Source organism: Chlorocebus sabaeus, chromosome 3 (genome assembly GCF_047675955.1).
Source record: "Chlorocebus sabaeus isolate Y175 chromosome 3, mChlSab1.0.hap1, whole genome shotgun sequence".
Taxonomy (NCBI): Eukaryota; Metazoa; Chordata; class Mammalia; order Primates; family Cercopithecidae; genus Chlorocebus; species Chlorocebus sabaeus.
This window is the reverse complement of record NC_132906.1, coordinates 23,848,025-23,875,622: the sequence shown is the minus strand read 5'-3', so window position 1 is coordinate 23,875,622 and position 27,598 is coordinate 23,848,025. Positions and strand designations below refer to the sequence as shown.

Genomic DNA, 27,598 nt, shown 5'->3' with positions numbered 1-27,598 from the left:
GGGTTGGACTGAGGTGTGGGGTTTGACCGAGGCCTACATCATCTGTAGAGCCCTACCTTTTCCAGGGGACCCCAAGGACTGACTGCTTGTGCCTTAACCTTCTCCCAGTTATCCATCAGGAAACCTGGCTATGCTCATCTTATATGTGAAAATGAAAAAGTTCACATACATCATTCTGGAAGACAGTCTAGAAGGGTGGATCCGGGCCCTTATCAACAACTCAGGCAATGCTACCTTCTATGATGAAAATAGTGACATCTGGTAAGCTTGGGTCTTGAGTCCCTAACACTCCTGCCCATGGAGAAGCAGCTGGACAAAGCGTGACTCACAGACTGTGTGAACTTCCTCCCTCCCTGTATAAGAGTTACACGTGTTGGCAATGAGAGAATGAGCACCATGATGGACCAGTCCATGAGGTCCCTGACTGCAGAGGAGGCACAATATTCTTACTGCACCATTGCTCCTCCATGGGTGAAATAGCCGTCAAGCCTCCACAACCACCACATTCTATTGGTTTCATCTCCTGAACACCTCTTGAGAGTCACCTTTGTGAGAATTTCCTTAGGAAGACCCAGTGCCTCCCTCTTCTGGGTGCCTCAGAGAGAAGGGTTTGGTGAGGGTTTGGAGACATATGCATACAGAGTCCATGGTCCAAAAGGCAAATTTCTAAATATTTCACTATTACTGAACTTAGTTCTAAGTTCCCATTTCTGGTAATGGTGGAAAACCATCTTGCCACTTCAAGACCACTCAGTCACTTCAAAATGTTTCTCCATCTCTTTGAGGTAAAGGACTCTCTTTTCAGGATTTTCTCCTTCCCTTCCTCTTCTAAGTGGTCGTGGTGTGGGGATATATATATATTTGTCTATGATGGACAAATACAGTCAATTCTCATGATTCATGGTAGTTATAGTCTATAAAGTCATTGAGAACACTGCATTGGCCGATACTGAACCCCTTGCTCCTAGGGGAAATACACACATGTATAATATGTGACTCACGTGGAGCCAGGGACGTGCCCAGAGCAGTGGGAAATTTGATTTCCCAGTGTGCACACTGCTGGCTGAGATTGAACAAGGCCGCGCTCTGCCTTTCTGCTCAGCTCTCCTGCAGAGGCAACCAGAGGACACAGGTGTCCTTACACGGGGCAGTGTAGTGCAAGAAACTGCAGTTCTGGGGCTGGTGGGACAGGGTTTGAATCCCAGTTCCAGCACGTGTCACTGGGACAGCCTCGGGCAAGTCACATGACACTTCTGAGCCTCCTATTCTTTTTTGTAAAATAAAAATTAAAAACAAAAACAAACAAAAAAAACAGCACCTAGCAGGATGGGCTGCTTTTAGGATTTAAGATGATAACCTATGTGAGCTGTGTCTGTGTGCGTATTTCCCCTAGGAGCTATGGGTTGTTATTCACTAAATCACTGGCTTTCTAGAACATAATACAGTGAACAATGAGAACTTACCGTATCTATTCGTAAATTACATGAAAGAAACTAACAAGGCATGGCAACAGAGAGTCCCACAGGGAACCGGGGGGCTGCTCAGACTGAGGAGGTGATGTCTAAGCTGAGACCTACAGGATAAGTAGATGCCAGCCGTGCTACGTGGGGCAAGGGACCTTTGCAGGCAGAGGGCAGAGCATGGCAAAGCTGTGAGCAGGAAGAGCCTGCACCCGCCAGGAACTAAAGGAGAGGGAAGGAGGGTGGGACAGGGCCATACAGTGAGGCCAGCTCAGAGGACAGCGCCTGGTGTTGGGCTGGTTGTCCATATTGGAGCTTCTCCTACCCATCAAGTCCCTGTCAGGCTTTCTGTGGCCAAGTGGGGAAAAAGAAAGGGAAGGAGAGGAGGAGGAGCAGAGGCCCAGGGCTGAGCGCCCTGGCTGCCTGACATGCTTTCTCTTGGTGCAGGTTGAACCTGAGCTCCAACCTGGGCTACTACTTCCCCAAAGACAAACGTCAGAAGGCCTGGAACTGGTGGAATCTGAACATCCATGTCCATGCACCCCCTCTCCAGCCCATCTCCTTGAAAATCAATGAGTACATCCAGGTACAAATAAGGAGCCAGGATAAAATCATCTTCTGCTTCGCCTATGAACAGAAGCGGATTTGTTTAAACCTGGGCACCAGGTACAAGGTAAGGTCATGACTCCCCACACCCTCCACCAGGTGGGGTGCCCACCTGTACAAAGGCCACTGCTGGCTTAGACTGGCCCATGCCACAGGCCTCCAGGCTTGTTCTACATATGCCAACCTGTATAAAAAACAAGGCCACTTTGCTTTACCTGATGTTTAAGTACACACAAATGCATTCATGCAACTTCCCAGCACTGTGAGCTTAAGCTCTGAGGAAATTCACATCAAAATGCTCAGGCTAGCCTGGGAAGAATGACTTGCACCTGTTGCCCCAGGACTTTGGGAGGCCAAGACAGGTGGATCCCTTGAGCCTAGCAGCTTGAAACCAGCTTGGGCAACATAGCGAGACCCCTTCTGCACAAAAAATTTTAAAAATTAACTGGGCATGGGCCAGGTGCGTTGGCTTATGCCCGTAATCCCAGTGCTTTGGAGGACCGAGGCGTGTGGATCACTTAAGGCCAGGAGTTCGAGACCAGCCTGGCCAGCCTGGTGAAACCCCATCTCTACTAAAACTACAAAAAAATTAGCTGATCCCAGTGACTTACGCCTTTATTCCCAGCTACTTGGGAAACTGAGGTAGGAGAATTGTCTGAACCCAGGAGGCAGAGGTTGCAGGGAGCTGAGATCACACCACTGCACTCTAGCCTGGGCAACAGAGCCAGACCCTGTCTCAAAAAATAAATAAGTAAATAAATGAATACAATTAACTGGGTGTGGTGGCTCTCGCACCTGTAGCCCCAGCTACTTGGGATGCTGAGGCAGGAGGGTCACTTGAGCTCAGGATATGATCCTGAGAATAAAACACAGATGTCATGCTGCATTATCTCACTTGACACTCGCAGCGGCCATGTCAGAAGTCAGGGCCAGAAACAAGGGGGAATCTGTGTCCCCAGGCCTGCTGCTGTGTCCTCTTCCCTCCTCCCCAAACCCACTCTCCTCTAGACAGATGATCCCCTGGAAGTTTGAGGCACACTGCCCAGGCAGGCAGGAGAGGATCAATGCTGTATTTGTTTCCTAGGGCCGCTGGAAAACATCAGCACAAACTAGGCCTGAAACAACAGAAGTTTGTTCTCTCACAGTTCTGGGCCAAGTCTGAGATCAAGGTGTCTGTGGGGCCACCATCCTCCAGAGTCTCCAATGGGAGACCCTTCCTTGCTCTCCACCTTCTGATGACTTCTGGTGTTCTTGGCTCGTGGCAGCATCACTCCAGTGTCTGCCTCCACCTTCACACAGCCTTCTCCTCTGTGTGTCTGTGTCAAACCTCCTTCTCCTTTTTCTTAAAAGGACACCAGTAGTTGGATCTAGGGCCTACCCTAAATCCAGAAGGAGCTCATCCTGAGAGCCTTAACTTAGTCACATCCACAGAGACCCTGCTTCCAAATAAGCTCACGTTCCCCAGCACTGGGGTACTTGGACGTCACTTTTGGGGGACACAGTTCCACCTACTCCAAATGGTGAGGCTGGACCCCTGGAACTCCAACTGTAATGGGGGAAGAAGGTGGGCTCCTGAGACCCTTCCTGAGGACCAGAGTCAAGGAAAGGAATGAGGGTGTCCGTGGCTCCCCCAGTGAGGCCTAAGCAAGGTTCTCTTCCTGCTCAGCTCCCCCAGGCTATTCCACATGGAAGGCTCCACTTTACAGACCCCCCACCCAGAGAGGTGCCCAGGGCCCCTGGGAGCAGGACTGCCTTGGCAGACAGATGGATGGACATGTCCCCTGGGAATGAGGCAGATGGAGAAGTGGGCTGATGACAGCAGACTCTAGCAGAATAGATGCAGCTGTGTGCAGAGTAGCTGAGAAGAAAGGAGGGAGTGTGCTAGGTTTCAGGTGACCAGACACGCCAGTTTGCTCAGGACTGAGGAGTTTCCTGGGACATGGGACTTTGAGTGCTAAAATTGCGAAAGTTCCAAACAGGCCTGGCCTGCTGGCCCCCGCCAGGTTCCCTCGCCTGGCAAGGCCTCCTATTTTGCAAGTGAATAACGACATCCCAGCATCTTTGCCTATCCTGGATTTCTCAGAGCAGCCAATCCAGTGAAGAGGAGGCCAGCACTACCAAGCCCAAGTGGCCATTTGCACTCCTGCCACGGCCGGGACCAGCTGGGGCTGGACAACATGAGGGCCTGGGGCACTGGCCTTTGAATGGTGAAGGGAGGAGGGCGGGGACAGGAAGGCAGTGCCCAGCGAGGTTGCAGGAAGGGCTGCTGTGGACAGAGAGACCAGGGGGCCTGACGCCTTGGAGAGCTAGAATCCCGGGGAGGGGCAGCTGTGCCTGTGCAAGGCGTGTCCCAAATGAAGCAAATCAGCAACAGTGTAACTAATCAGAGCCAAAGAAAGGAGACAGAGCCTGGCACAGGGTCAGCCCAAGCGGGCAGTAGTGTGCCCGGGGAAGAACAGACCCCTCCATGCCCAGCCGCTCTACCTCCTGGGTGACACTAGCCTGTGGTCTGAGCCCATAGTCTTCTATAAGATGAACATAGGTTATTGTGTGGCTAAAACAATAACAATATTGTGTGAAGACATTTCATACGCATAGGATGGAGCACACAGGTATCGTCCTATCTTATCCCCTCCAGGAGACTCTGTCCTCTGTCTTCTGCAGGCTGCAGACCCAGGCAGAACTTGACATAGAGGCGGCCTCCCTGGGCCAGGCCTTCATCTAAACAAAACCCAGATACACTCCCAAGGATCCTAAGGTGGAGGCGGGGCTCACAGGCAGCCACTGTGAGGCATCCCAGCCCTTGCAGAGCCCCATGGTCGGGACCCCATGGGGAGAAGCCTGGTAGCCCCAGGAAAGCATGGCCTTCAGAGGGCAGGCTGTGCCAGAGCACCAGAGCTGCTTTCCCTCAGGTTTAGGGCCAGGCATGGGTGTGGACTCAGCCCACATCACCATGGTCCACATGACCACAACACCAGCCAAGTGAGTGTATTTGGAAGCAGCAGGAAGGTGGCAGGTGGCGGGGCTGAGAACACAGATCTGCTTTCTCGGGTGAAGGCTCAGGGAACACTTGGTCCTGGCCACAGGAGGCCCGGCCTGGGTCTGGGGCACGGCGCTCAGGCAGCGTGCATTCTCACCCAGTCCTCTGTGCATCCCCGCAGTTTGTGATCCCGGAGGTGCTCAGTGAAATGAAGAAGAAAACCATCCTGCAGGCAGAGCCCGGCCCAACAGCCTGCAAGATCCGGGTCCTTCTGGGGAAAATGAACAGGCTCCTGAATTACGTGACCATCCCTGATCTGGAAAACTTCACAGAGGCGGTCAGTACATCACTGATGGACAACAAGTACCTGAGGAAGACGTTCTCTCAACTCTGGTTTTAGGGCGGGGCTTTTCTGGCATCCACCAAATGTCTTGGGAAGGTGGAGACCTTGGGAGCTCCAGGGAAAAAAAACCCAAAGACCTGTTGACGTTCTATGAGAGTTGGTTTGTAATTTGGGACCTGTCGTAGCTCCTTGGTTTGAAATACACGTTTTTGGCAGGAGGGCTGACAGAGTCTGGGGCTGAGCACAGAAAACACCTGATAGCCTTGATCCAACAGCACCGAAGCAGGTTGTCATTTCAGTGACATATCAATGCCTGTCCTGCCTGCTTCTACGGTCACTCACTCTGTCCTTTTGTGACTCTCAGTACTGGCCTTGACTTAGGACAATGACTGTGCTCACAGCCAAGCTCTGTCTTTTGTTGGCTGTGTGATCTTGGGCAAGTAGCTTTATACTTCGGTTTCCTCATCTGTAAAATGGGCCTAAAACTAGCAACTATCAGCACAGAGTTGGGAGTATTAAATTAGTTAATGCACATACAGTCCCTAGAACAGGGTCTGAACCGTAGGAGCCACTCAGTAAGTGTCACTCCAATTACTGTGAGCTTGGGCCTTCCTTCACGTCTGGGCAGCTCCTGGGAAGGGTCTGTGAGACAATCAGGAAGGCTGAACCTCTGCACTTCCTTGGGCTGCAAAGGCAAAGCCCCTTCAGCTTCCTCAGGCCTTTCTCCTCATGACGCTCCCTGTGGTTACTGAGCCTGCGCACAAACCAGGCGGGCCCCAGTGTAAGCACTGTGCAGGTTCTAGCTCCTGTGGCTCCAGGATGCGGGCAGTATTTTCTCAAGGACACAGGGATGCAGAAAGGTTAAAGGACTCGCCCAGGATCACGCACCAGTATGTAATGGTAAAGACTGGCATTCCAGCCTACTCGACTACAAAGTGACATCACTGTGGTGATAATATGAGTATGTTTATGACCGCCCCCACCACCACTCCAGGGCATCTCAAAGACGCAAGGCCTCTCCAGGTGCTACTGCCCTTATCCTACCTTGTTGCACGGCGCCTACCCACCCCCACCCTACTCCAGGGAGCTCTGGAGGCCAGTCTCGGCCTCCCAGCTGCTGCTGACTTGGCACAAATCATGCATCAGCTTTGGGGGGGTCCAGCCGTTCCTCCTGGTGTTGGAGCCTCTGCGCACCACCCCAGAACACAGCACCTCCTCCTGAGGCTGAGAGAGGTGAGGCTACATGTGGCCCAGTGCCCGGATCCCCCACGCTTCCTGCACGACCCCAGAGGCTCTCTCCAACCCTGAACTCATCACACCTCATCCACCCCTGCCAAGCCAGAGGGAAACCCAGATGGCAAACCCGTACCGGCCCAAACCCAGTCCCCCAAACTGGTAGGTGACTGAGAGCCCGAAAGGACCCACATGCCAGCTCCCCCCAGAAACTGGGTGGGACACGTGGGGTCACTGGTAACAGTTACCAACTTGAATAGCTAAAACAAAAGGGAAAAATGTGTCATCTGGAGATAAGAACACTGACCTGAACTGAAGATGCAGTGGATCTCGGAAATGATTGGAGAGGCTGCAGACCCCGACTTTCTGCCTCTCAGTCTTCGACACTCATCTTGTCCTGGAGACGTTTTCTACGCATCTCAGGTCACACGGCTTTGTCTCCCAGCCACTCTCAAAAACACCCCAGTGTTCTCTGCAGCTGGTCTTGATTAAATCAGGAGACCACGCTTGGTCCAATCCAGTGCAGTAAGAGCAGGTGGGGTTACGGCTTGTAAATGGCTCCCAGCTGATCCCAGAGCACGAGTAGGGGCAGCTGTTTCTAGAAATAAGAGACTTGAGCTGGGCAGCCCCCCAGGGGATGATTTTATACAACCTCAGGACACCTGCAAACTTCCCAGAATGACCTGAGCTCCAGCCTCAACCAAGACGGTGTAGAAAACCCCAGACCTGGCCAGGTGCAGCAGCTCACGCCTATAATCCCAGCAATTTGGGGGGCCAAGGTGGGAAGATCACTCGAGGCCAGGACTTAGAGACCAATCTGGGCAACATGACAAAACCCCACCTCTACTGAAAATACAAAAATTAGCTGGTGCATGCCTGTAATCCCAGCTACTCAGGAAGCTGAGGCATGAGAATGGCTTGAGCCTAAGAGGCAGGGAGGTTGCAGTGAGCAAAGATTGCACCACTGCACTCCAGCCTGGGTGACAGAGTGAGACCGTCTCACAAAAAAGAAAAAAAAAACCCAGGCCAGGTACAGTGGCTCACACCCAGAATCCCAGCACTTTGGGAGGCTGAGGCAGGCAGATCACTTGAGGTCAGGAGTTGGAGACCAGACTGGCCCACAGAGCGAAATCCCATCTCTACAAAAAATTAGCATGGTGGTGTGCACCTGTAGTCCCAGCTACCTGGGAGGCTGAGGTGGGAGGATCACCTGAGCCCAGGAGGTCAAGGCTGCAGAGAGCTGTGTTCACACCACTGCACTCTGGCCTAGGCTACAGAGTGAGACCCTGTCCGAAAAGAGAGGAGAGGAGAGGGGAGAAGAGGGAAGGAGAGGGAATGGGAGGGGAGCGGAGGGGACCCTTCCTCTAGTAATTAGCCATTCTCTACTGTGAACAGTGACACCTAAGTGCTGCCTTCACGGCCCTTCTCCCTGAGGCTCTCCCACTGTCTACCACCAACCTCCACTTAATGCTTTGTCCTCACCCCCAAACCGTCACCTGTGCAACTGAACTGGGACTAGGATAGTCAGGCTGTCCCAGGCACGGCACTACATGTCACTTCCTTGGCCTGACAATCACACCTTGCTGGTGAATGCTGTCATTGGCTAACACACAATAGTTCCTTTGTTGCAAGGTAATGAGCCATCAATGACTACTGTGGTAGCATCCCTTTATATAGCCACAAAGTTTGAGTGCCTGGTTAGTTCCACACCTATGTTCAGGGTGCACAGAAACCCCTGTCCTTACCACACATCAAAGATAGAAGCTCCCAAGTGGATCTCAGCAACACACAAGTCATCCCTAGCCTGCTACTGTCTCTTAGCCCCAGCCCCGAGGCTTCCCCACCCATAGCCGCATGCCCTCTCCACACGGAACTGGAAGGAGGTGCATGTGCCCTGGAATCAGCCCTGGGTTTGTGTCTTGGTACGAACACTTAGCTGTGTGGCCTTGGGCAAGGGAATGAGCCCTCTGTGACTCAGTTTCCTCCTCTGTAATATGAGGACAATCACAGAACACACCTCACAGGGTTTAATAAGGATTAGAATAAGGACTAAACAAGATGACATAGATAAGGCACTCAGAACAGTGCTTAGTATTATGAGTCTAAGCACTGTTGTTATCAGTGGCTTGTTATTATCTTATCGGTCAATTCCTCTCCCTGATCCTCCTCCCTTCACACAACTTCTCACAACATGATTCCACGAATGCAGAGGTTGTAAACAGGTGGCCTCACAGGGGCGTTTTCTTTGGTCAGCACCTGTTTTAAAATATTTTGTTGCCAACATTTAAAAACCAGGGGATTTCACACAGAAATAGGATTTCCATCTTCTGTTGTAACTGCTGCCCTGTGCCGGCTATTATCTTTTTTTTTTTTTTTTTCCTTTTTGATACAGAGTCTTGCTCTGTCGCCCAGGCTAGAGTGTGCAGTGACGCGATCTTGGCTCACTGCAACCTCTACCTCCTGGGTTCCAGCGATTCTCCTGCCTCAGCCTCCTGAGTAGCTGGGATTACAGGTGCCCACCACCGCACCTGGCTAATTTTTGTGTTTTCAGTAGAGATGGGGTTTCACCATCTTGGCCAGGCTGGTCTCCAACTCCTGACCTCATGATCCACCTGCCTCAGCCTCCCAAAGTGCTGGGATTACAGGCTTGAGCCACCGCGCCCGGCCACTCAGGCTATTTTCATAAGGAAAAGTGAGTAACAGCACCTCATAGACTGTGCAGGAAGTAATGAAAGTAGCCAGCTGGCCAGGAACTGGAAAATCCAGGTCCCAGCCTATTAGTTTGCTGAGGCTGTTATAATAAAATACCACACACACTGAGTGGCTTCACCAACAAAACTTCCTGTCTCAAGTTCTGGAAGCTAGAAGTCCACGATCAAGGTGTCAGTGGGCTGCGCTCCCTCTGAGGGTGCTGGGAAAAGATCCGTGCCAGCCCTGTCCAGCTGCTGGTATTCTGCTTGGTGGCTGCCTTCACATGCTGTTCTCCTGGTATGTATGTCTGTGTCAAATGGATTAGGGGCCCACTCTACTCCAGTGTATCATCTTAACTAATGACATTGGCAACGTTTCCAAACAATTTTGGACCCTGTTTCCAAACAATGTCACATTCTGAGACACCAGGGGTTAAGGTGTCTGCTCACAATTCAACCTGGAACCTTCTCTCTGCCCCACACCCTTGACCCCTCCCAGGACCCCACACTGCTGAGGGAACAAATTCTCTCTGACACAATATCATGTTGTCTTCAATGACTTGGTAGAAAAAGGGTCTTCCCCTAAAAATGAAAATGAACTAAGTTAGGCTGTTCATCAACAATACTAACCCAGTAGGTTACACGTAAGAATTTTCTGATGGGTAATTAATCAGTGAATGCTCCAAGGGAAATGAAGCCTCTTCCAGTGCACTCGATTAGGCCATACAACAAACATACACTGGTTGGGTGTGGTGGTTCACACTTGTAACCCCAGCACCTTGGGAGGCCGAGGCCGAGGGATTGCTTGAGCTCAGGAGTTCGAAACCAGCCTAGGCAACATGGTGCGACCTCGTCTCTATTCAAATTAATAAATAAAAGCAAAACAAAACAAATACACACTGAGCACCCACCATGTGCTCAGGAGACAAGGGAGAACAGGCTGTCTGCACTCGGGGATCAGAGAAGCAAGCACAGCAAGGCAAGGATGTTGTTTTTCGGCAGAAGCGTAGTGGAAGCAAAGGACGGAGGCTCGGGCGAGGGGAGGGGCCACGAGAAGCTGTTTTTGAGCTGGGCTGCAGAATGAAGAGGATTTGGGGGTCCGGTGCCTGCTGGGAGCCCCTGGGAGAGGCAATGGCATGTGCAGAGACACAGAGAAGCCACCATCGAGGACAGACACAAGGTTATAGCACATGCAGATGTGACAGGCAGGTCTCCTCTTTTGGGTGTCCAACCCTGTCCTCCTTTATGGGAGGGAATCGCCCTTGTGAGCTTTTAGTAACAAGAGGCAGAAATCCTGCCTCCAACCGCAGAAACTAAAAAAAGTTGCATCAGTCAGGGTCCTGTCAGAAACCACGCCAACGATTCGTACAGGGACAGTGAAATGTCAACTATTAAGAAGTTAATTCTAAAAAGGGTAGAAAAGAATTGTAAAACTCAATTTAAATTTAATTCAATTAAAGACCAGCAAGTGCAGAGTGCAGCTCTCCCCTTCTCTCTCTCCCTCTCTCAGAAAGGTGCTAGTGCACAGGAAGTGGCTGCCAGGGCGCAGAAGCTGGTTCACAAGAAGCTTCCTGCTAGGAGGCCAAGAAAACTCACTGGAGAGTGAATGCCACTCTGCTGACAGCCACAATGAGGAAGGAAAAACATACACACCAGAAACAGAAAGGGATCCCTTCCCTTGGGCCTCACAGCATACCTCCAGCACCCTACAAAGCCTAGCACTGCACCAGCTGGTAAAGGAAAAACGTTTGCAGGGTCCAGCTCCAGAATCTCAAGGTAGGACAACAAGGGTGGATTTGTAGCTGAGAGGCAATACATTGAAATCCTCCTCCTCTATTCCAGCACTCAAAGCATGGAAAACCAGACACACATGCACAGACACACACACATGCCCCATGGGGAGTTAGCCTGGCCAAGATGAAAGCAATTGCAGTGACTCCAAGTCCAGGCTCGGCCACAGCAGTGGAGACAGTCTGAACCAACGCTTCCTGCTTCAGACAAAAAAAAAAAAAAAAAAGGGCCACATGGTGCTTCCTGTTCTTATTCCTCTGGTTCTCCAGCCTCCAGTCTGTCCTCCCATATCCTCCCAGTAAAGTCCTTTACTGCTCAAATTAGACAGTGATTATCTTCCGTTGCTTGTTCTCAAGGACCACAATAGATACAGAGGATGAGCAGTAAGGAGATGAGGCTGGAGCACAGGCAGGGGCTCCCCTGAGACCCACTGTGCCCTCAGGAGTTCAGAGCTTTATATTTCAGGAGTAAGGGGGCGCGGAGCTGTTAATAAGACTGGGCTCTTGCAATAAAGATATTTCAATATTCCAAGAAGGGACTGAAAATGAGGGCCTTGACCCAGGGCAATGGTATTGGAAAAACAGAGGGAAAAAATTAAAGAGCTGTCTGGGATAGAAAATGCACAGGACTTGGTGGTAACGGGATGATGTGGGGAAGGCCGCATGACTTGGACAACAAAGTCACACAACACTTATTGAGCATCTCCTGCAGACACTGCTCTAGGTGCTGCATATGAACAAAATTCCTTTCCCAAGGAGTCTGTGATCTGGGCTGGTAGGGAAGACAAAAAACAAACAAGCAAAATACATCATGTGTCAGGTACAAAGACAACTAACGCAGGTGAGGGGAACAGCAAGTGCTGGGGACTGGGACTTGCTATTCTATATAGCAGGATTTCGCCAACTCTGCTCCACTGACATTTAGATCCAGATGATTCTTTGTGGTTGGGACTATCCAGTGCATTGCAGGATGTTCAGCAGCATCCCTGGTCTCTATGCACTAGAAGCCAGTAATACCCCACCCCTAACACACACACACCAGTCACAACCCAAACATCTTCAGATACTGCCATATATCCAGGGCTAGGGGCGGGGGCAGGGATTGCCACTGCTGCAGGTCATACTCGAATTTTTAGTTTTGTTTTCTTATGGACCAGCACATCTATCTTGGCAACTGCTCCGTGTATGTGAGAAGGTATATCCTGCAATGTTAGGGTTTCTGAATTTGCTAATGGGAAACACGACCATCCGGACTGTAATACATTCTATAAGATAGCTGGCCTTAGACTCTTCCTTAAAAAAAAAAAGTCAATGTCAAGAAAATAAGCATATGAAAACTCTAAGAGTAGTGGTCTAAGCTAAAAGGAACTAAAGAGATATGACAACCAAGTAAAACTTTGAACCCAGGATAAAGAAAAGCTATGAAACATTTTGGGGGTACAATTAGAGAAGCTGAAATATGGACTTCATATTAGATACTACTGAATTTCTTTTTTAGGTGTGATAATGGCATTGGGTTATGTAGGAGAATGTCCCTATTCTTTGGAAACAGATGCTGAATTATTTAGGGTATAATTTAACGGTAAAGTGTCACAATGACTACAACTTCCTTTCAAATAGTTCAGCAAAAGAATATGTATGGGTATGTTTGTACATACTATTAAAACCCACTTGATTTCCTTTAACATGTGTAAAAGTGCCCAATCTTGTAAGAAAAGTTATTTTAGAATATAAACAGAAAAAAATCTGGAAGCTATATGCCAAACATTCAACTGTGGTTGGCAGTTATAAGTTGTCTTACTTATAACAGCAGAAGAAAATTTAAAGATACGGTGTTGTTAAACCAGAGGAAAAAATACAAATATTTTTGGAAAATGGATGGAAGAATACAATACTACTAAATTTCAATACAACTATGTATGTCAGTACTATGCTGACAGTACTCATGAAATTGTCAGTTTCACAAAGAAAAAGTTAAAATGTCTTTTAACTAATGAAGCATTAAGATGCTTCAAAAATGTCTTGCCACAATAATTTTCTTGCCAAAGGAATTTATACAGCACAAAACTGGCAAAATCTGAGTAAGATTGATAGAGTATATTAATGTCAATAGCCTGATTGTGATATTGTGCTATAGTTTTGCAAGATGTTACCATTGGGGGAAGTTGGGCAAAGGGTACATGGGATCTATCTGTATTACTTCTTAAAACTGCACGTGAGTCTGATACAAGTTATCTCAATTAAAATTTTAATTAAAGAAATTTTCCTCAAGGAATCCACCACACACATATCAGACACATGAGGACAAGGTAGGAAGCAAAAATCTTTATTTTTAAAAAATTCACATTTATTAAAAACAGCAATTTCTAGCCAAATAATATAAAGCATTTTAAATTATTTGAAAGTATATACACTCTTTGTATAAGTGAACACTTGAAACTGTACAGATTTAAACAAATAATCATTTAGCAAACAAGTTGGGTCACTATTACCTATTCAGCACTTTGTAAGGTGTTTGAGTGTTTCAGAAATAAAAGATCAAAACACAAGAACCAATGTCATTAAATATTTTTATAAGAACACACTCCACTCTGTACATCAAATTAAATCAGTCACAGTACTTACTGTACAATAATCATGCCCTCATTTCTTTGGAAAGGCTATTAAAAATCAAATGTACATATAATACACAAAACTGGATATTTTACAGTTTATTTCATTAAACATGTATTTAAAAAACACTTAAGTATAAGTAAATACAATCTTCCTAATTCATTCATTTCATGGCAAAGAATGAATATGGGCCCTCTTACCTTCTACCTTCTCAAAATAGAGAGTAATAAGCTCGATCAAGCAACGTCCATCACCAATTTAAACTGAGTGAAAAGGAAGTGACCTGTTACAAATGACAACCATCAGGGTAGGTAACCCATCTGCACTCTGCAGAAGTGCTGCCTCAGTACGTTTAATGAGTTACAGGCACCTACTGCACCAAAAGGTCCCCTGGTCCCATTCCAGAACCCCTGACAGTGTCCACCTCTAGACTAGTGTTTGAATAACTCAGGATTCTTTTTGAACTAAGAAGCTGGCTGCCTTAACATCGGTGGCAAAACCAATCCAATAAGCAAATAGGAATTTGTTGGAAAATTCATAGATATGCATAATTGATGATCCCTGATATGGTGTGGTAGTTTTCAGATGTGGATAGTGTTTGTCATCCTTAGGTTTGCTGGTAAAATGTATTCAGATGTAGCCGACCTGGAGATCCACACGGCTGGTCCACAGCACAGCACAGCCAGCTCAATGAATAGACAGGACATGAAAGTGTTTGCTTTTCAAAGAACTGCTAAAACCAAAGGCAGTGTGCAGAAGGCGGGTGACCTGAACCTTCATTCAGGAGGAACACTACTCATCAGGTTTCCTTCTCTCCTTTATGCACCAAATTTAAGACACCTTAATTGGTACTTTGCACTCACAAACACGCACTATCATACCATGAAGATACTCATTAAAGACACCGCACGTATCTATGATGAGAAGGCCGCGGCTCCTTGCTTTAGAACTGTCTGCACCTAAGCAATTCAAGGGGCACAGATGCTGGAGCTTCACACAAAGTCCTTGTATCTTTAAACTACCTCACATCAAACAGAGAAAAGGATGACACCCCAAATTCCCAGGAAGGCAGAATGTGTCCTCAGAAGCAACCAATCTACTCCAAACTAAACTTCAAAATGACAGGAGAAACATTACATTAAATAAGAGTGTGGAAATAACATTTCACTGTGGAATGCTCAGTGGTTAAAAGTGTTACAGTGTTTCACGTTTTAGCAAACCTTACTCTTACAGGCCTTCTAATTCGCTGTATTTCTGTAAAGTTCTTTGCACTACTTATTGTAATCTATGTTTATTGCACATCTTTAACAAAGAACCATTTCACTGAGTGTCTGCCCTAGCTCTCTCTTCACATTTCTTGTGACCATTTAAATGAGACAGTTATCACCAATCACACATTAATCTTTGGCATTTTGATGTTTCAGAAAAGAAAACACCGATCCCGTAACACTTTGCTTCTATTTCATTCTGCAGTCAGCACTGAGCAGCACGCTCGTGTGGTTCTCGGGGACATTCCCACATACGATTCCTCGGTGTCCTGCAGACCACAAGACTTCTCAGCCTGCTCCTCCCAGACAGACCATTTAGGTGCACAGCCCGGCTGGCCTGCTTATTTAGAAACTGACAGCAGAAGGCTCAGCTGAAAAGCAAAATTAAGAGCTATGTTAGTTCTCCTATGGAATACTGTCCTCGAGAAAAGTCAAGGAGGGAGGGGAACCACAAGGGTTGAAAAACCTCAGCATCATGCAATATAGCCAGGTAACAAACCTGCATATGTACCCCTTGAATCTAAAATAAAAGTTGAAAAATAAAATAAAGCAATTAGAATGGAAAAAAAAAAAAGAAGAAGAAGTAGTTGTTTAGAGCCTCAAAAACAGAATGAGAGAAAAAGACCAAGATTTTTATGAGACCAGTAAACATGGCTGTAAAGTAGAAACTGGCCCACAATGTTGGTCTATTTCTGAGGCAGCCACTGGGCACTGGCATTGGGAGGCCCTGTCAGGGGTCACACTTCATTACCAAATCTAGGCCATCAAATCACTTAAAATCCAATGAGAAGAATGGCAAAAACGATATACAAACACTGACAAGGACGGAAACGTATCTCCATAATCCACTGTGCCTTGTTCTACGCAGTGTGTTGTGGGAAGAGTTGTGTGTAAGATGTCCTTTAAGTGACTTTTTAAAATGCACAAGACAAGACATGACAAGTGAACTGACATCACATGTCAATTCTGACCAACTACAGGAGAAACCTGCCCACTCTGTGACGGAGGATTGGGACACCAGAGCCAGACACAGCAGTGATAGGAGGGAAATGGCTGCCTGCACCTCAGGTGTCTGACACCCAGGCCTTGGAGCCTTGCGGGTAAATAGACCTGGCTGTGAACGTTCTATCAGTACAGCTGCTTCGCTGATGCAGCTCATCACCCCGATGTCATTTATAAATGAGTGCTGTCGGAAGAGGGATACAGAATCACCTCTGTGCTTCCCCTACCAAAGTACAAAGCCTGAATCTAATCATGATGAAAGAGACAACACCAAATGGAGAGACAGTCTACAGAATAACTGGCCTGTCAAGGTCAAGAAAGGCCGTCAAACTGCTCCAGGTTAAAAGAAGCTAAACAGATGTGACACCTGACAGCAGTGCATGACCTGGGACTGGACCTGGACTGCAGACATGTCAGCAAGAAGATCAGGAGGAACGGTACGGGGACTCTGATGAAATGCGCATATGAACTGTGCATCAGACACTGGTATCAATGTTAAGTGTCCTGGTTTGGTAACTATACAGGAGTAGTGCAAGAATGTCCTTGTTCTCAGGAAATACTCTCTGAAGTATTTAGGAGTAAAGGAGCACAGGGTCTCCCAACTTTCTCTCCAATGATTTAAAAGCGGGGCTTGAGGGACAGGGAAGGGAAAAAGTGAGAAAAATGAAGCAAATGGGGAAAAATGAAAATGGGGTAAAGGATATATGAGCACTCCTTACCCTAATCTTGTACTTTTTCTGTAAATTTGAAATTATAACAAACTAAACAAAACAAAAATAACATCTTCTGCCATAAAAATGGATCTTATCATCCAAGTATTCCACATCTACATTCATGCAAGGGACTATAACTGGAGAAAAAAAATAGACAACTAGGTTGCATGGTCTCTCTTGGATTTATATCCACTAAACTCAGCTGAGCCTCTCTCCTCATTCTCGGTGATGACCTTGCTTCTTATTTCACTCAGAAACGTGAAGCACTCAGAAGAGCACATCCATGAGTTCCCGCCGCATTCACAGCCCCCCATCCATGCCCACACACTCAGCCTCCTCCTGTCACCACGACTGAACCCCCATGGGCCTCACAAAGGCCCCACCCTGCTTGTTCTTGAAATTCCACCCCACATTCTCAAGATATTTTCCCCTCCTTGTAGATCTTGTAGAGAAAAACATACGTTTTTCTCCTATCTTTTTAAAAACACAATAATTACCCTACAGAAAAATTTGGCTGGGTGCCATGGCTCACGCCTGTAATCCCAGCACTTTGGGAGGCCGGGACGGGTGGATCACAAGGTCAGAAGATCGAGGCCATCCTGGCTAACATGGGAAACCTCGTCTCTACTAAAAATACAAAAACTTAGCCGGGCGTGGTGGCGGGCACCTATAGTCCCAGTTACTCATGAGGCTGAGGCAGGAGAATGGCGTGAACCCGGGAGGCGGAGGCTGCAGTGAGCCGAGATCGCACCACTGCACTCCAGCCTGGGCAACAGAGCGAGACTCCATCTCAAAAAAAAAAAAAAAAAAAAAATGGAAGGATAACCCAGTAACTAATAAAAAGAGTTATCTATAGGGGAGGGAAGGGAAAGGCTGGAGGGGATTGGAAAAGGAACAAGACTTCTCCAAATGTACCTTGTTCTGTAATTCTGACTTGGAAACCATGCAACTATTTTACATCATTAAGAAACAAAATTAAAATAGAAAAAAAAAATTCTAAATATTGAAAAGAAACTCAATTATATATCGAGTTAGTGGTACAATCACATAGAAAGTAATTACTTCAAATAAACTATTAAGAAGTATTTTGACTATACAAATATCTAGAATGATACAAATATCTTTTTAAAATGTGACCCATCTATCCACGTAAAGGAGCATCTACAGCCATAAACACGAAGCTCTCTCTGATACACACAACACAGATGAGCCTTGAAAACACGCTAGGTGAATGAAAGCAGCAGCGATATGAGGCCAGGTATTGTATGATTCCATTTAATGAAATATCCAGAATAGGCAAATCCACAGAGACAAAAAGCAGATCCAGAGAAGAGCGGGAAATGCAGGATCTGCTAATGGGTAAGGGGCTTCTCTGGGGAGTAATGAAAATGTTCTAGAATTAGATAGTAGTGATGACTGCACAACTTTGTGAATATACTAAAAACCACTGAACTCTGTGCTTTAAAAAAAGATGAATTGTATGGTATATGAACTACATCTCAATTTTAAAATGACCCCATTTCTCCCTCCAGCTACCACCCCATCTTTCTCTTCTCCACTACAGTAACACTCCTCAAAAGATTCTGGCCAGGTGTGGTGACTCATGCCTGCAATCCCAGCACTTTAGGAAGCTGAGGCAGACAGATCACTTGAGGCCAGGAGTTCAAGAACAGCCTGGCCAACATGGTGAAACCCTCTGTCTACCAAACACAAAAATTAGCTGGGCATGGTGGCAGGCACCTGTAGTCCCAGCTATTTAGGAGGCTGAGGCACGAGAATTGCATGAACCTAGGAGGCAGAGGTTGCAGTGAGCCGAGATCATACCAGCCTGAGCAACAAAGTGAGACTCCATTTAAAAAAAACAAAAACAAAAACAAAAAAACACAAGATATATCTACACTCACCATTGCCTAGTCCTCTCCCTCTAGTTTCTACCCACCCTAGTCAGGCTCTTGTCAGCCTTATCAGTCTCCCCAAATTCCCTAGTCCTTACTATACACTAAATTTCTAAACTATCCTAAACTTAAGACCATAAATAAAATATCCCCTACAGTGCCAAGCTACTCCTAATACATACTGGGTACTCAATAACTTCCATTTTTTTAATCTGGAAGTTATTAAAAAACTACAAATAGGGTGCAGTGTATACTGCTCGGTGATGGGTGTACCAAAATCTCACAAATCACCACTAAAGAACTTACTCGTGGAACGAAATACCACCTGTACCTCAATAACCTACAGAAAAATCAAAAATTAAAAAAAAAAAAAGAAATTGTATTTCTCTTATTATGCATATTTCAAACAAAATTATTCAGCAAGCTAAATGCCACTATTTGAGTCTTTTACAAACAGGTCATTCTCTTTTTTTTTTTTTTTTTTTTTTTTGAGACGGAGTCTGGCTCTGTCACCCAGGCTGGAGTGCAGTTGCCGGATCTCAGCTCACTGCAAGCTCCGCCTCCCGGGTTTACGCCATTCTCCTGCCTCAGCCTCCCGAGTAGCTGGGACTACAGGCGCCACCACCACGCCCGGCTAGTTTTTTTTTTGTATTTTTTAGTAGAGACTGGGTTTCACCATGTTAGCCAGGATGGTCTCGATCTCCTGACCTCGTGATCCGCCCGTCTCGGCCTCCCAAAGTGCTGGGATTACAGGTCATTCTCTTAAACACAGCAATATTCATATCAGAAAGGACTAAATGGAATTTTAATCCTGAAATTAACTGAAAATTCCAAAACCATTCCCCAAAAGTTGGAGAGAAAATTCAAAGTCTAAATTCTTACTCATCAGAATAAAAGAAGGTACTATTTTTTAAATTAATACTAAAAATATGTTTGCTCAAAGACATTATCTACTCAAGTGAAATAACCAAGAGGGCATAAAAGTAATAAGGATCTTCAGTCTACTGATTACCTGTTCCATAGATGGACAGGCAATGATCTGGATGTCTTCAGGGCTGAACTCTTCCTTTAACAGAGCATGGAACTTCTGGAAGACTTGCTGAATATTATTCTGAAAAAGGAAGAAAGGAGATCTTATCAAGTGAGTTGTCTTAAACATGAAGCACCATGAATGTTAAATCCTAATGATATTTGCCAAAGCGAGTGGAAGCAATGTATCTTTCATGATATTACCAAAGATGCATAATTTGTTCTTAATATTTCAATGCTGGCATAACCTGATGAAGACTTATCAGATAATGCTTCCCAGGAAGACTAAACTCTAGCAAGCCTTGCCCCCCTGAGAATAATTTTAAGAGTCTTCTGTAGCAATTTCTTACACAAAAGATAATAAAGTTCCTAGACACATAAAATATACTTTAAAAGTCAACCAATGCCTTGGGTAAGGACAAGAGCTCAACACAGAGCTGGAAGTTATGAGCCCTAAATTTGCTCTGCCATTTAATCCCTTGGTTGCCACTGCAAGCCATTTATTTCTACTACTCACCAGTAAAATGGGGCATAATTTCTGAAGTGCTGGTCTCTTGAGAGTTGGGCCACATGCAATGTAAGGGTCTGAGTTTTTTGGTTTATTTACTATTTTCTACTTTCAATAGTAACATTAAAAACTTAAGACAAAGTGACAGTGGGAAAAAAAGATAATCAAGACAGAGGCAGACTTTGTAAGCCTTTCATGAATCATAGTGATTTTTCAACTTCACTAGAATAGTATACCAACATTTCTAAATTTCTACAGGAAAAGGAAAATGGTAAATGAGGCAAAGAATACTTGAAGTCACCTGCCAGCATTCAAATGAGTTATCTGATACTCACCCTCACAGGTTTAAACAAGATGAACTCGGTATCTTTATTGCATAGGTACAAGGACATACTTCTCAACGTCACAGGCAGCTTTGTTTTTAGTGTCTTATATGCAGTTGCCGCAAGGTCACTGACCTTTGCTGGAAATAAATTAACCTCATTAGTGTCACAACGAAAAAGAAAAGAAATATTTCCATTTTAATTCAAAGGGGAATAAAGGGAGAAAAAAATAGCAGAAGAAAAGACTCTTTATTTCCCCAAAGAATTTCTTTCATTTTTATAGCTTATTTACCAAGTTTAATCATAAGCCCTATAAACATTCATTAAATATCTACTATACAAAATTCTAATCCCAAAGGCTAAGGCAGCAAAATAACTCCCCTAGCATGCTTCAGGACATTCATAAGAGCTGTAATATGTACCGCTGGAATTTGGAGGTAAGAGATTAAGGTTTAAAAAAAAAAAAAAGTCATTTTCAGAGAGACACTAGTAAGAATTACTTCATAATGAATGAGTTTGTTCATTTGCAGAAATGACTCACAGTAAGAGATGCTTAGATTATTCAGAAAATATCCACGTATATTTAAGGGGAATTAAATATCTATTTGTTATATTCTTATACTGTATCATCAGAAAGGGAACAGAATCCCAAAAAGTTATAACAAAAATAACTATGAAACCCTGTTCCATAGATGGACAGGCAACGATCTGGATGTCTTCAGGGCTGAACTCTTCCTTTAACAGAGCATGGAACTTCTGGAAGATTTGCTGAATATTATTCTTAGAAAGGAGGAGATCTTATCTTTATCTGAAGGAGTTACATAAAAAAGGAGAGTAGTAATCTGTATGAAGTATTTAAAAGAAGTTATCTAGAAAACTACAAAGAAAAAAGACAATTAACAATTTCAAAGATGCTCAACCTCACTCATAATTAAATAAATGTAAATTAAAGCAGTGAGATATTTACAGATGACTGGCAAAAATTACTAAGATTGTGATATCCATGTTTGACGAGGGTATGGTGAAACAGGCATCTTTGTGTACTGCTGATGGAAGTATAAGATGGTTCAACCTCTTTGGAAAAATATTAGGCAGTATCTAGCAAAACTGAAAATGCAGATACTTTTTCCTTTAGCATTTCCACTGCTAGAAATTTACTCAAAAAATACCAAGTTATGAGTATACAGAGATGTCAGAAACACACAAACTGCAAATAATTTAGGTTTCCATTATAAGAATTACAAAAGAAATCATGCTATAGTGATGTATTCAATGCATCCAATAAATAGAATAGATCAAGTTGGATATGCTATACAGAAAGGCCTCTAAGATATATAAGAAATGAAAAAGGAAGCGGTATGATACAATCCCATTTGGGTAATATTTTTAAAGTCCACATATGCTGGTATATACATAAACAATTTTGGGAAAGAAACTTTAATAGTAGTTGCCTCTGAGAGAAGGACTAGTTTGGTGGTAGAAAATATAATTACTTTTCATTTTATAGCTTTTCATAGTTCAAATAATATGCCATGTAAAAAAAAATTTTTAATTGAGGAGGGTTGCAGTAAAGCAGGGTAAGAAAGTACCAATGCTCTTGCAACTGGAAAGGGGTCCTGATCCAGACCCCAGGAGAGGGTTCTTGAATCTTATCTGAGAAAGAATTCAGGCAAGTCCACAGTATAAACCAAAAGCAAGTTTGTTAAGAAAGTAAAATGGTGAAAGAGTAGCTACTCCATAGACAGAATAGGGTGTTCCCAAAAGTAAGAGAAGTAACGTGCCCACCCGAGATGCAATGCTTGCTTATATATAGGATAACAAAAAACACAGGGATATGTACTCTGCTACAAAGGTTTGTGATAAAGGGTTAATTTTTCTTAATTACTATATTTTGCAAGAAATCAATATTATTATCTTTAAAGCAAAATTAGGAATGCTTTTGTTCTCAAGATATCAGGGTATCAGGACATTCCTGGGTCTGGGTGTGTTTAGTAAACGTTATTAATCTGCTTCCTTAAATGTAAACATCTAGAGGCTAGGAATACCCAACCTCCTTGGAATGCAGCACAGCAAGTCCCACCCCCATTTTTCCTAGCTCTCTCTGGAGACGGAGTTGCTTTGGTTCAAATGTCTCTGACACTCTCAGGAAGAAAGAATAAATAATTCAGGAACTGCTTATTTTTCATTAATAGATGAAAGCTCCTTCAAGACCCTTACTTCCACGGGCTCTGCTTCTGTCATTACTAACACACCTCAGGGATCACTAAATCGGTCTTCAGAGCCCTTGATAAGCAGAAAGTGGGTGTGCAGGCTGGTGACTAAAGTGTCCTCTAATTCCTAAAAAAGGTTTCTTCGTCAGAGTAAATTAACAAATGGGCATCCTAATTTATAACTCACTCTCCTGTGAGTTTGTTTGATCATGAAATGATCCCTGAGAACTTGACCAAGTCTGAATGAACCAGTAACCCTCAGTTTTTAGGGCAGAGGGGTCCAAGACAGTTCCTAGATTGTCCTCAATGCTCCTACTCCAAGGGGCCATAAATCTCTCTTTGGCATTCGAATGTGGGCTTCAAGTACTACAGATTCATAAAATCCAACTCCATACCTCTGCTATGACTAAATGGGATAGAAGATACGACTACAAGATAAACTGAACTGTTATTGCTATATTCACTAAGATCTCCTCACTAAGAAAGAAGGAAATGGGTTAAATGACAAAGTAGCAAGTCCTACTTCAATCAGTCCTTTTGTCTATTCCTGTTAGTTTCCTTTTATCTACTCCTGCTTTACTATGACAATTCTAAACTCTAGTAATGCTTAAGAGCACAATACATCTAACACTTTGAATCCTATTAGGGTTCCACTTGAGAAAATGACAGCCTCTATTTTGAGAGAAAGGATCTTTCCAAAGGGGAAAGAGCAATACATTAATTATGCATCAAGAGACTGGGCTTAGCTGTAGTGGTTTCTACCTATCTTAAGAAAGATTTATCATACCCAAGAGTTTCGTTGACATAAATGTTCCAAATAAAAATCAGCTCCTATTTCTAACTAAGCCCTATAAAAGCAATTGGAACCTTAAGTCAAAGGCTCCAATTAATCCCCAAATCATCAGAATTTCTTCAAGAGGTAGGCTGAGTTGTGAACTGAAAAGTCTGCCTCTTGACTGTGAGGAATCAGAAGAGGTGGTTAATACTATGCCAGACTATGATTAGAATTTCCAGTATTGTCAGTAAAAGAACCTGATTTTCTGTCTTCACACAGAATGCACTACTGTATTAAGTGTGCTTTTGTAGTAAGATGACAAAGATTTCTATTCCACACACAACACGAACGTTTAAAATAACAAAGACAATAGAATGTTCCTTGTCTGCATCACGGTAAATGAAACATCTAAAGCATGTCACAAAGTTTATGTGCAATAAAACAAATCAACTCAAACCTATATTGACATCATCAAAGTTCACATGAGGAACCTTTGAAATAAAATCTTATCTTCCTTTCAAAGACAACTGACATTCTCTACATTTACAAATCTTCCTAAGCGATACAGAGCTACTCTTCTAATTTCTCAGTTCAGCTTCAAGTTAACCTAAGGCATTCATAATTAAAAATTTTGAGACCAGGCGCAGTGGCTCAGGACTGTAATCCCAGCACTTTGGGAGGTCGAGGTAGGCGGATTACCTGAGGTCAGGAATTCAAGACCAGCCTGGCCAACATGGTGAAACCCCATCTCTACTAAAAATACAAACACTAGCTGAGCACAGTGATGTATGCCCGTAGTCCCAGCTACTCAGGAGGCTGAGGCAGGAGAATCACTTGAACCTGGGAGGCGGAGGTTGCGGTGAGCTGAGATCATGCCACTGCACTCCAGTCTGGGCGACAGAGTGAGACTTTGTCTTAAAAAAAAAAAAAAAAAAAAAAGTTTTCTTTGAGCTGGGTGCAGTGGCACACACCTGTTTTAATACAAAAATTAACTGGGCATGGTGGTGGGCACCTGTAATCCCAGCTACTTGGGAGACTGACGCAGGAGAATTGGCTAAATCCAGGAGTCGGGGGTTGCAGTGAGCCGAGATCACACCACTGCACTCCAGCCTGGGCAACAGAGCAAGACTCCATCTCAAAAAAACAATAAATACAATTTTGGAGGCTTTGAATAGCTTCAATCATTCTTCCCAAAGAAAATGAATACTTAACAGATATAATGCTCTTTCAATATGGAAAACCAATCATATTAAACAGTTGATTCCAGATTAGGAGCCTGTGCACAGCCAATTTTTCATGGATGCAAAGCCAGAATCATTTTTTGGATCTCTCTCACTGAGTAGAAAGCTGCCCTCCAATTTGGACACAGCTTACCCGTAATTAAAACACTCATTCTTTCTCCATTTTGCCCATTTTAGTTTCAAAGGCTCTCTATCACAATATCGGCCAGGGAATGGCCAGAAATATCAATTTAACGAAATGATTTATTTCGGTTTAATGGCAACTTAAAATGCCACAAGATGTACCAAAAATAACGTTAGCCATGATTTTAAATGTCTAACGCTAAAGACCAAAAAAAAAAAAAACCAAAACCCTCCAGCACAAAAAAATTTACATTTAAGAAAGAGTAAGACTGGGAACATCTCAAATACATCTGCCAATCAGACAATAACATTGCCTGCCAACTCCCAAGTGACACCTCAAGTTTTATAATTTTTTTTTCCCAATACTCTAAAATGTCAACAGAGGATAACTTGGACAAAATGTGGAAGAAAATAGTGGCCCAGCATTTCTTCATATACTTGAAAGTAGGTGCACTCGCCATAATTTCTTCCTATCAACCACAGTGTTTTCATCAAAGCTTGAACACAATGAATAGTGGGTGTACAGCCATCAACAGACTCAAAGGGTTTCCATCTTAGCCATATTTTAGTTTTAACTGGGTGATTTTTCAAAAAAAAAATCCTTCCTTCCTTGATATGCTTGTTGAAATGCAAGTAGTGCTAGCCAGTGAGGACCTGTCGGCTCCAAACTGAATCCTGCATTAACTCAGATTGCAGCACCTCAGAGTGAATAGGAAACCAACTCCAAGCACTGAATCCTGCATTAACTCAGATTGCAGCACCTCAGAGTGAATAGGAAACCAACTCCAAGCACTGAATCCTGCATTAACTCAGATTGCAGCACCTCAGAGTGAATAGGAAACCAACTCCAAGCACTGAATCCTGCATTAGCTCAGATTGCAGCACCTCAGAGTGAATAGGAAACCAACTCCCAGCACTGAATCCTGCATTAACTCAGATTGCAGCACCTCAGAGTGAATAGGAAACCAACTCCAAGCACTGAATCCTGCATTAACTCAGATTGCAGCACCCCAGAGTGAATAGGAAACCAACTCCAAGCACTGAATCCTGCATTAACTCAGATTGCAGCACCCCAGAGTGAATAGGAAACCAACTCCAAGCACTGAATCCTGCATTAACTCAGATTGCAGCACCTCAGAGTGAATAGGAAACCAACTCCAAGCTGGCACAGTAAGGACTATATAAATGCAGATTAATAACATCCTAAAAAAGAAATCCGAAACGGTCAAATGAGAATACCTGGTTGTGCCCAAGGCTGCTGTGAGAGAGTATACTTGGGGCCTCCTTGACTGGCCATTGTTTTTAACGCTGAAACCTAATAGAGGAGACAAGAAGAAAAAAAGTTTCATTTCATCAATGATGAATTAAACTGGTACTGCTCTCAAGGGATACACAACACCACTTAAACCTATTAAAACACCATGATAATCAAACGTGCAGCCCCAACAAAAACGCATCATCTCATAATCCTTTATAGGTAATCAACATTTTTAGCAAAACTTCTTTTGTGATTTCAAGGCACATGGTTATCTTGCCAAAAATCATACCTAAGTCCTGAGGCATTCTACCTGAAATACTTCCTGCTAGGAAGATAAAAATGAAGCCCTAGAGAAATGTCAACACAAAACAGGTGTCTCTTAAGGAGACTGTTATGTCAATATTAAATTATTTTTGTATGTAATTAGAAAAATGTCACCCTAGCTGGATAAAATCTCCTTTACATCTGGAGGATCATTTTTCTTATATCACAGAGAGAATGTCATTAAAACAAACAAATAAGATTTTCAAATACCATCAAAAATCATATATGACCGACCAATCAGTGCTCAAGATAGACCTGAATGACCATCTTCTAGTCATCTCTTTTCATTCCTTAGCAGCAGTATAGAGAAGCTTGAACAAGACTGTTTCTAAGATAGTAAGCTGTGGTGGAGCTATGGGGTAGCTGGGGAGGGTGAGAGAGAAACTGCACAAAATGTGTTTTAGAATGGACAGTCATGTGCCAAGGTGCAGTCCATGGCTTTGGCCTCACAGGAAGGTCTCACTGAAAACCCTGAGCACCAGCTCTAGATTTCTCACACAAAAGGCCATACACACATGGAGGCAGAGGATGGGCAGACACAGGGTATAATGTTGACTTGGATCTCTTCAGCCACCCCTTTGTTTCTAGTTTCTATTTCTCCTCCTGGACCACTCTAGGCCTTTGCTCATACTGCCTACCTGTATAAAATCACCTCTTTCCTCCTCTCACTCCATCCCTCGCCATATCTTTATTTTTTGAGATGCACTTTAAAAAATGAATCTCATATATTACAGATCCTAGACACTGCTAAAAGAAAAATACATTCACACTTTAGTGTATGTTATCCAAAATATTTTCTGTTGTAAAAATATAAATATACTAATGTGTATACATTTACAAATCTGGGAACAGTGTTCTGTGAACTTTTTCCCCCACTTAAATCTACATTCTGGTCATTTTTCCACATCCAACAGTTTTGTTTTAATAGGAATGGCTGCCTACTGTTGCACTGAATGCTCCAGAATTTAACCAATTTCATAACATATATTTAGGTTTTGTACAAGTATTTTTATGTTAAAAACAAATATAAACTAGTATATTCATCCCTATTTACTATCCAGATAGTTTACTTATCTTTAAGTCAAACCTCCAAGAGCATTTGCTTCAAAAGTTTTCCCCAATTAGCCTCATTTTTTTTTAAGGCTAGTCAAGTGAAGCAGTGGGAGCCCCATCTTTTTAAAAATTCCTACACAATGAACAAAGACTCGTCGTCT

General features: G+C 44.1%; 2 protein-coding genes across 2 annotated transcripts in view; one reads left to right on the top strand and one right to left on the bottom strand.

The window, feature by feature from the left end:
- ERICH6B (glutamate rich 6B) overlaps positions 1–5,446 on the top strand; it is a 54,552-nt gene extending 49,106 nt beyond the window's left edge. Inside the window, exons 12-14 of the mRNA XM_037986721.2 lie at positions 109–261; positions 1,908–2,133; positions 5,228–5,446. Coding sequence (XP_037842649.2) covers positions 109–261; positions 1,908–2,133; positions 5,228–5,446 — 598 coding nt within the window. The remainder of the gene's footprint in view (positions 1–108; positions 262–1,907; positions 2,134–5,227) is intronic.
- A 7,966-nt stretch (positions 5,447–13,412) lies between these two features.
- The window catches only part of COG3 (component of oligomeric golgi complex 3), a 74,353-nt gene continuing 60,167 nt past the window's right edge, over positions 13,413–27,598 (bottom strand). The window contains exons 20-23 of the mRNA XM_007960331.3: positions 26,042–26,117; positions 20,466–20,593; positions 19,606–19,704; positions 13,413–15,354 (exon numbers count right to left, since the gene is read on the bottom strand). Of these exons, the coding sequence (XP_007958522.3) occupies positions 15,325–15,354; positions 19,606–19,704; positions 20,466–20,593; positions 26,042–26,117 (333 nt within the window). The 3' untranslated portion in view covers positions 13,413–15,324. The remainder of the gene's footprint in view (positions 15,355–19,605; positions 19,705–20,465; positions 20,594–26,041; positions 26,118–27,598) is intronic.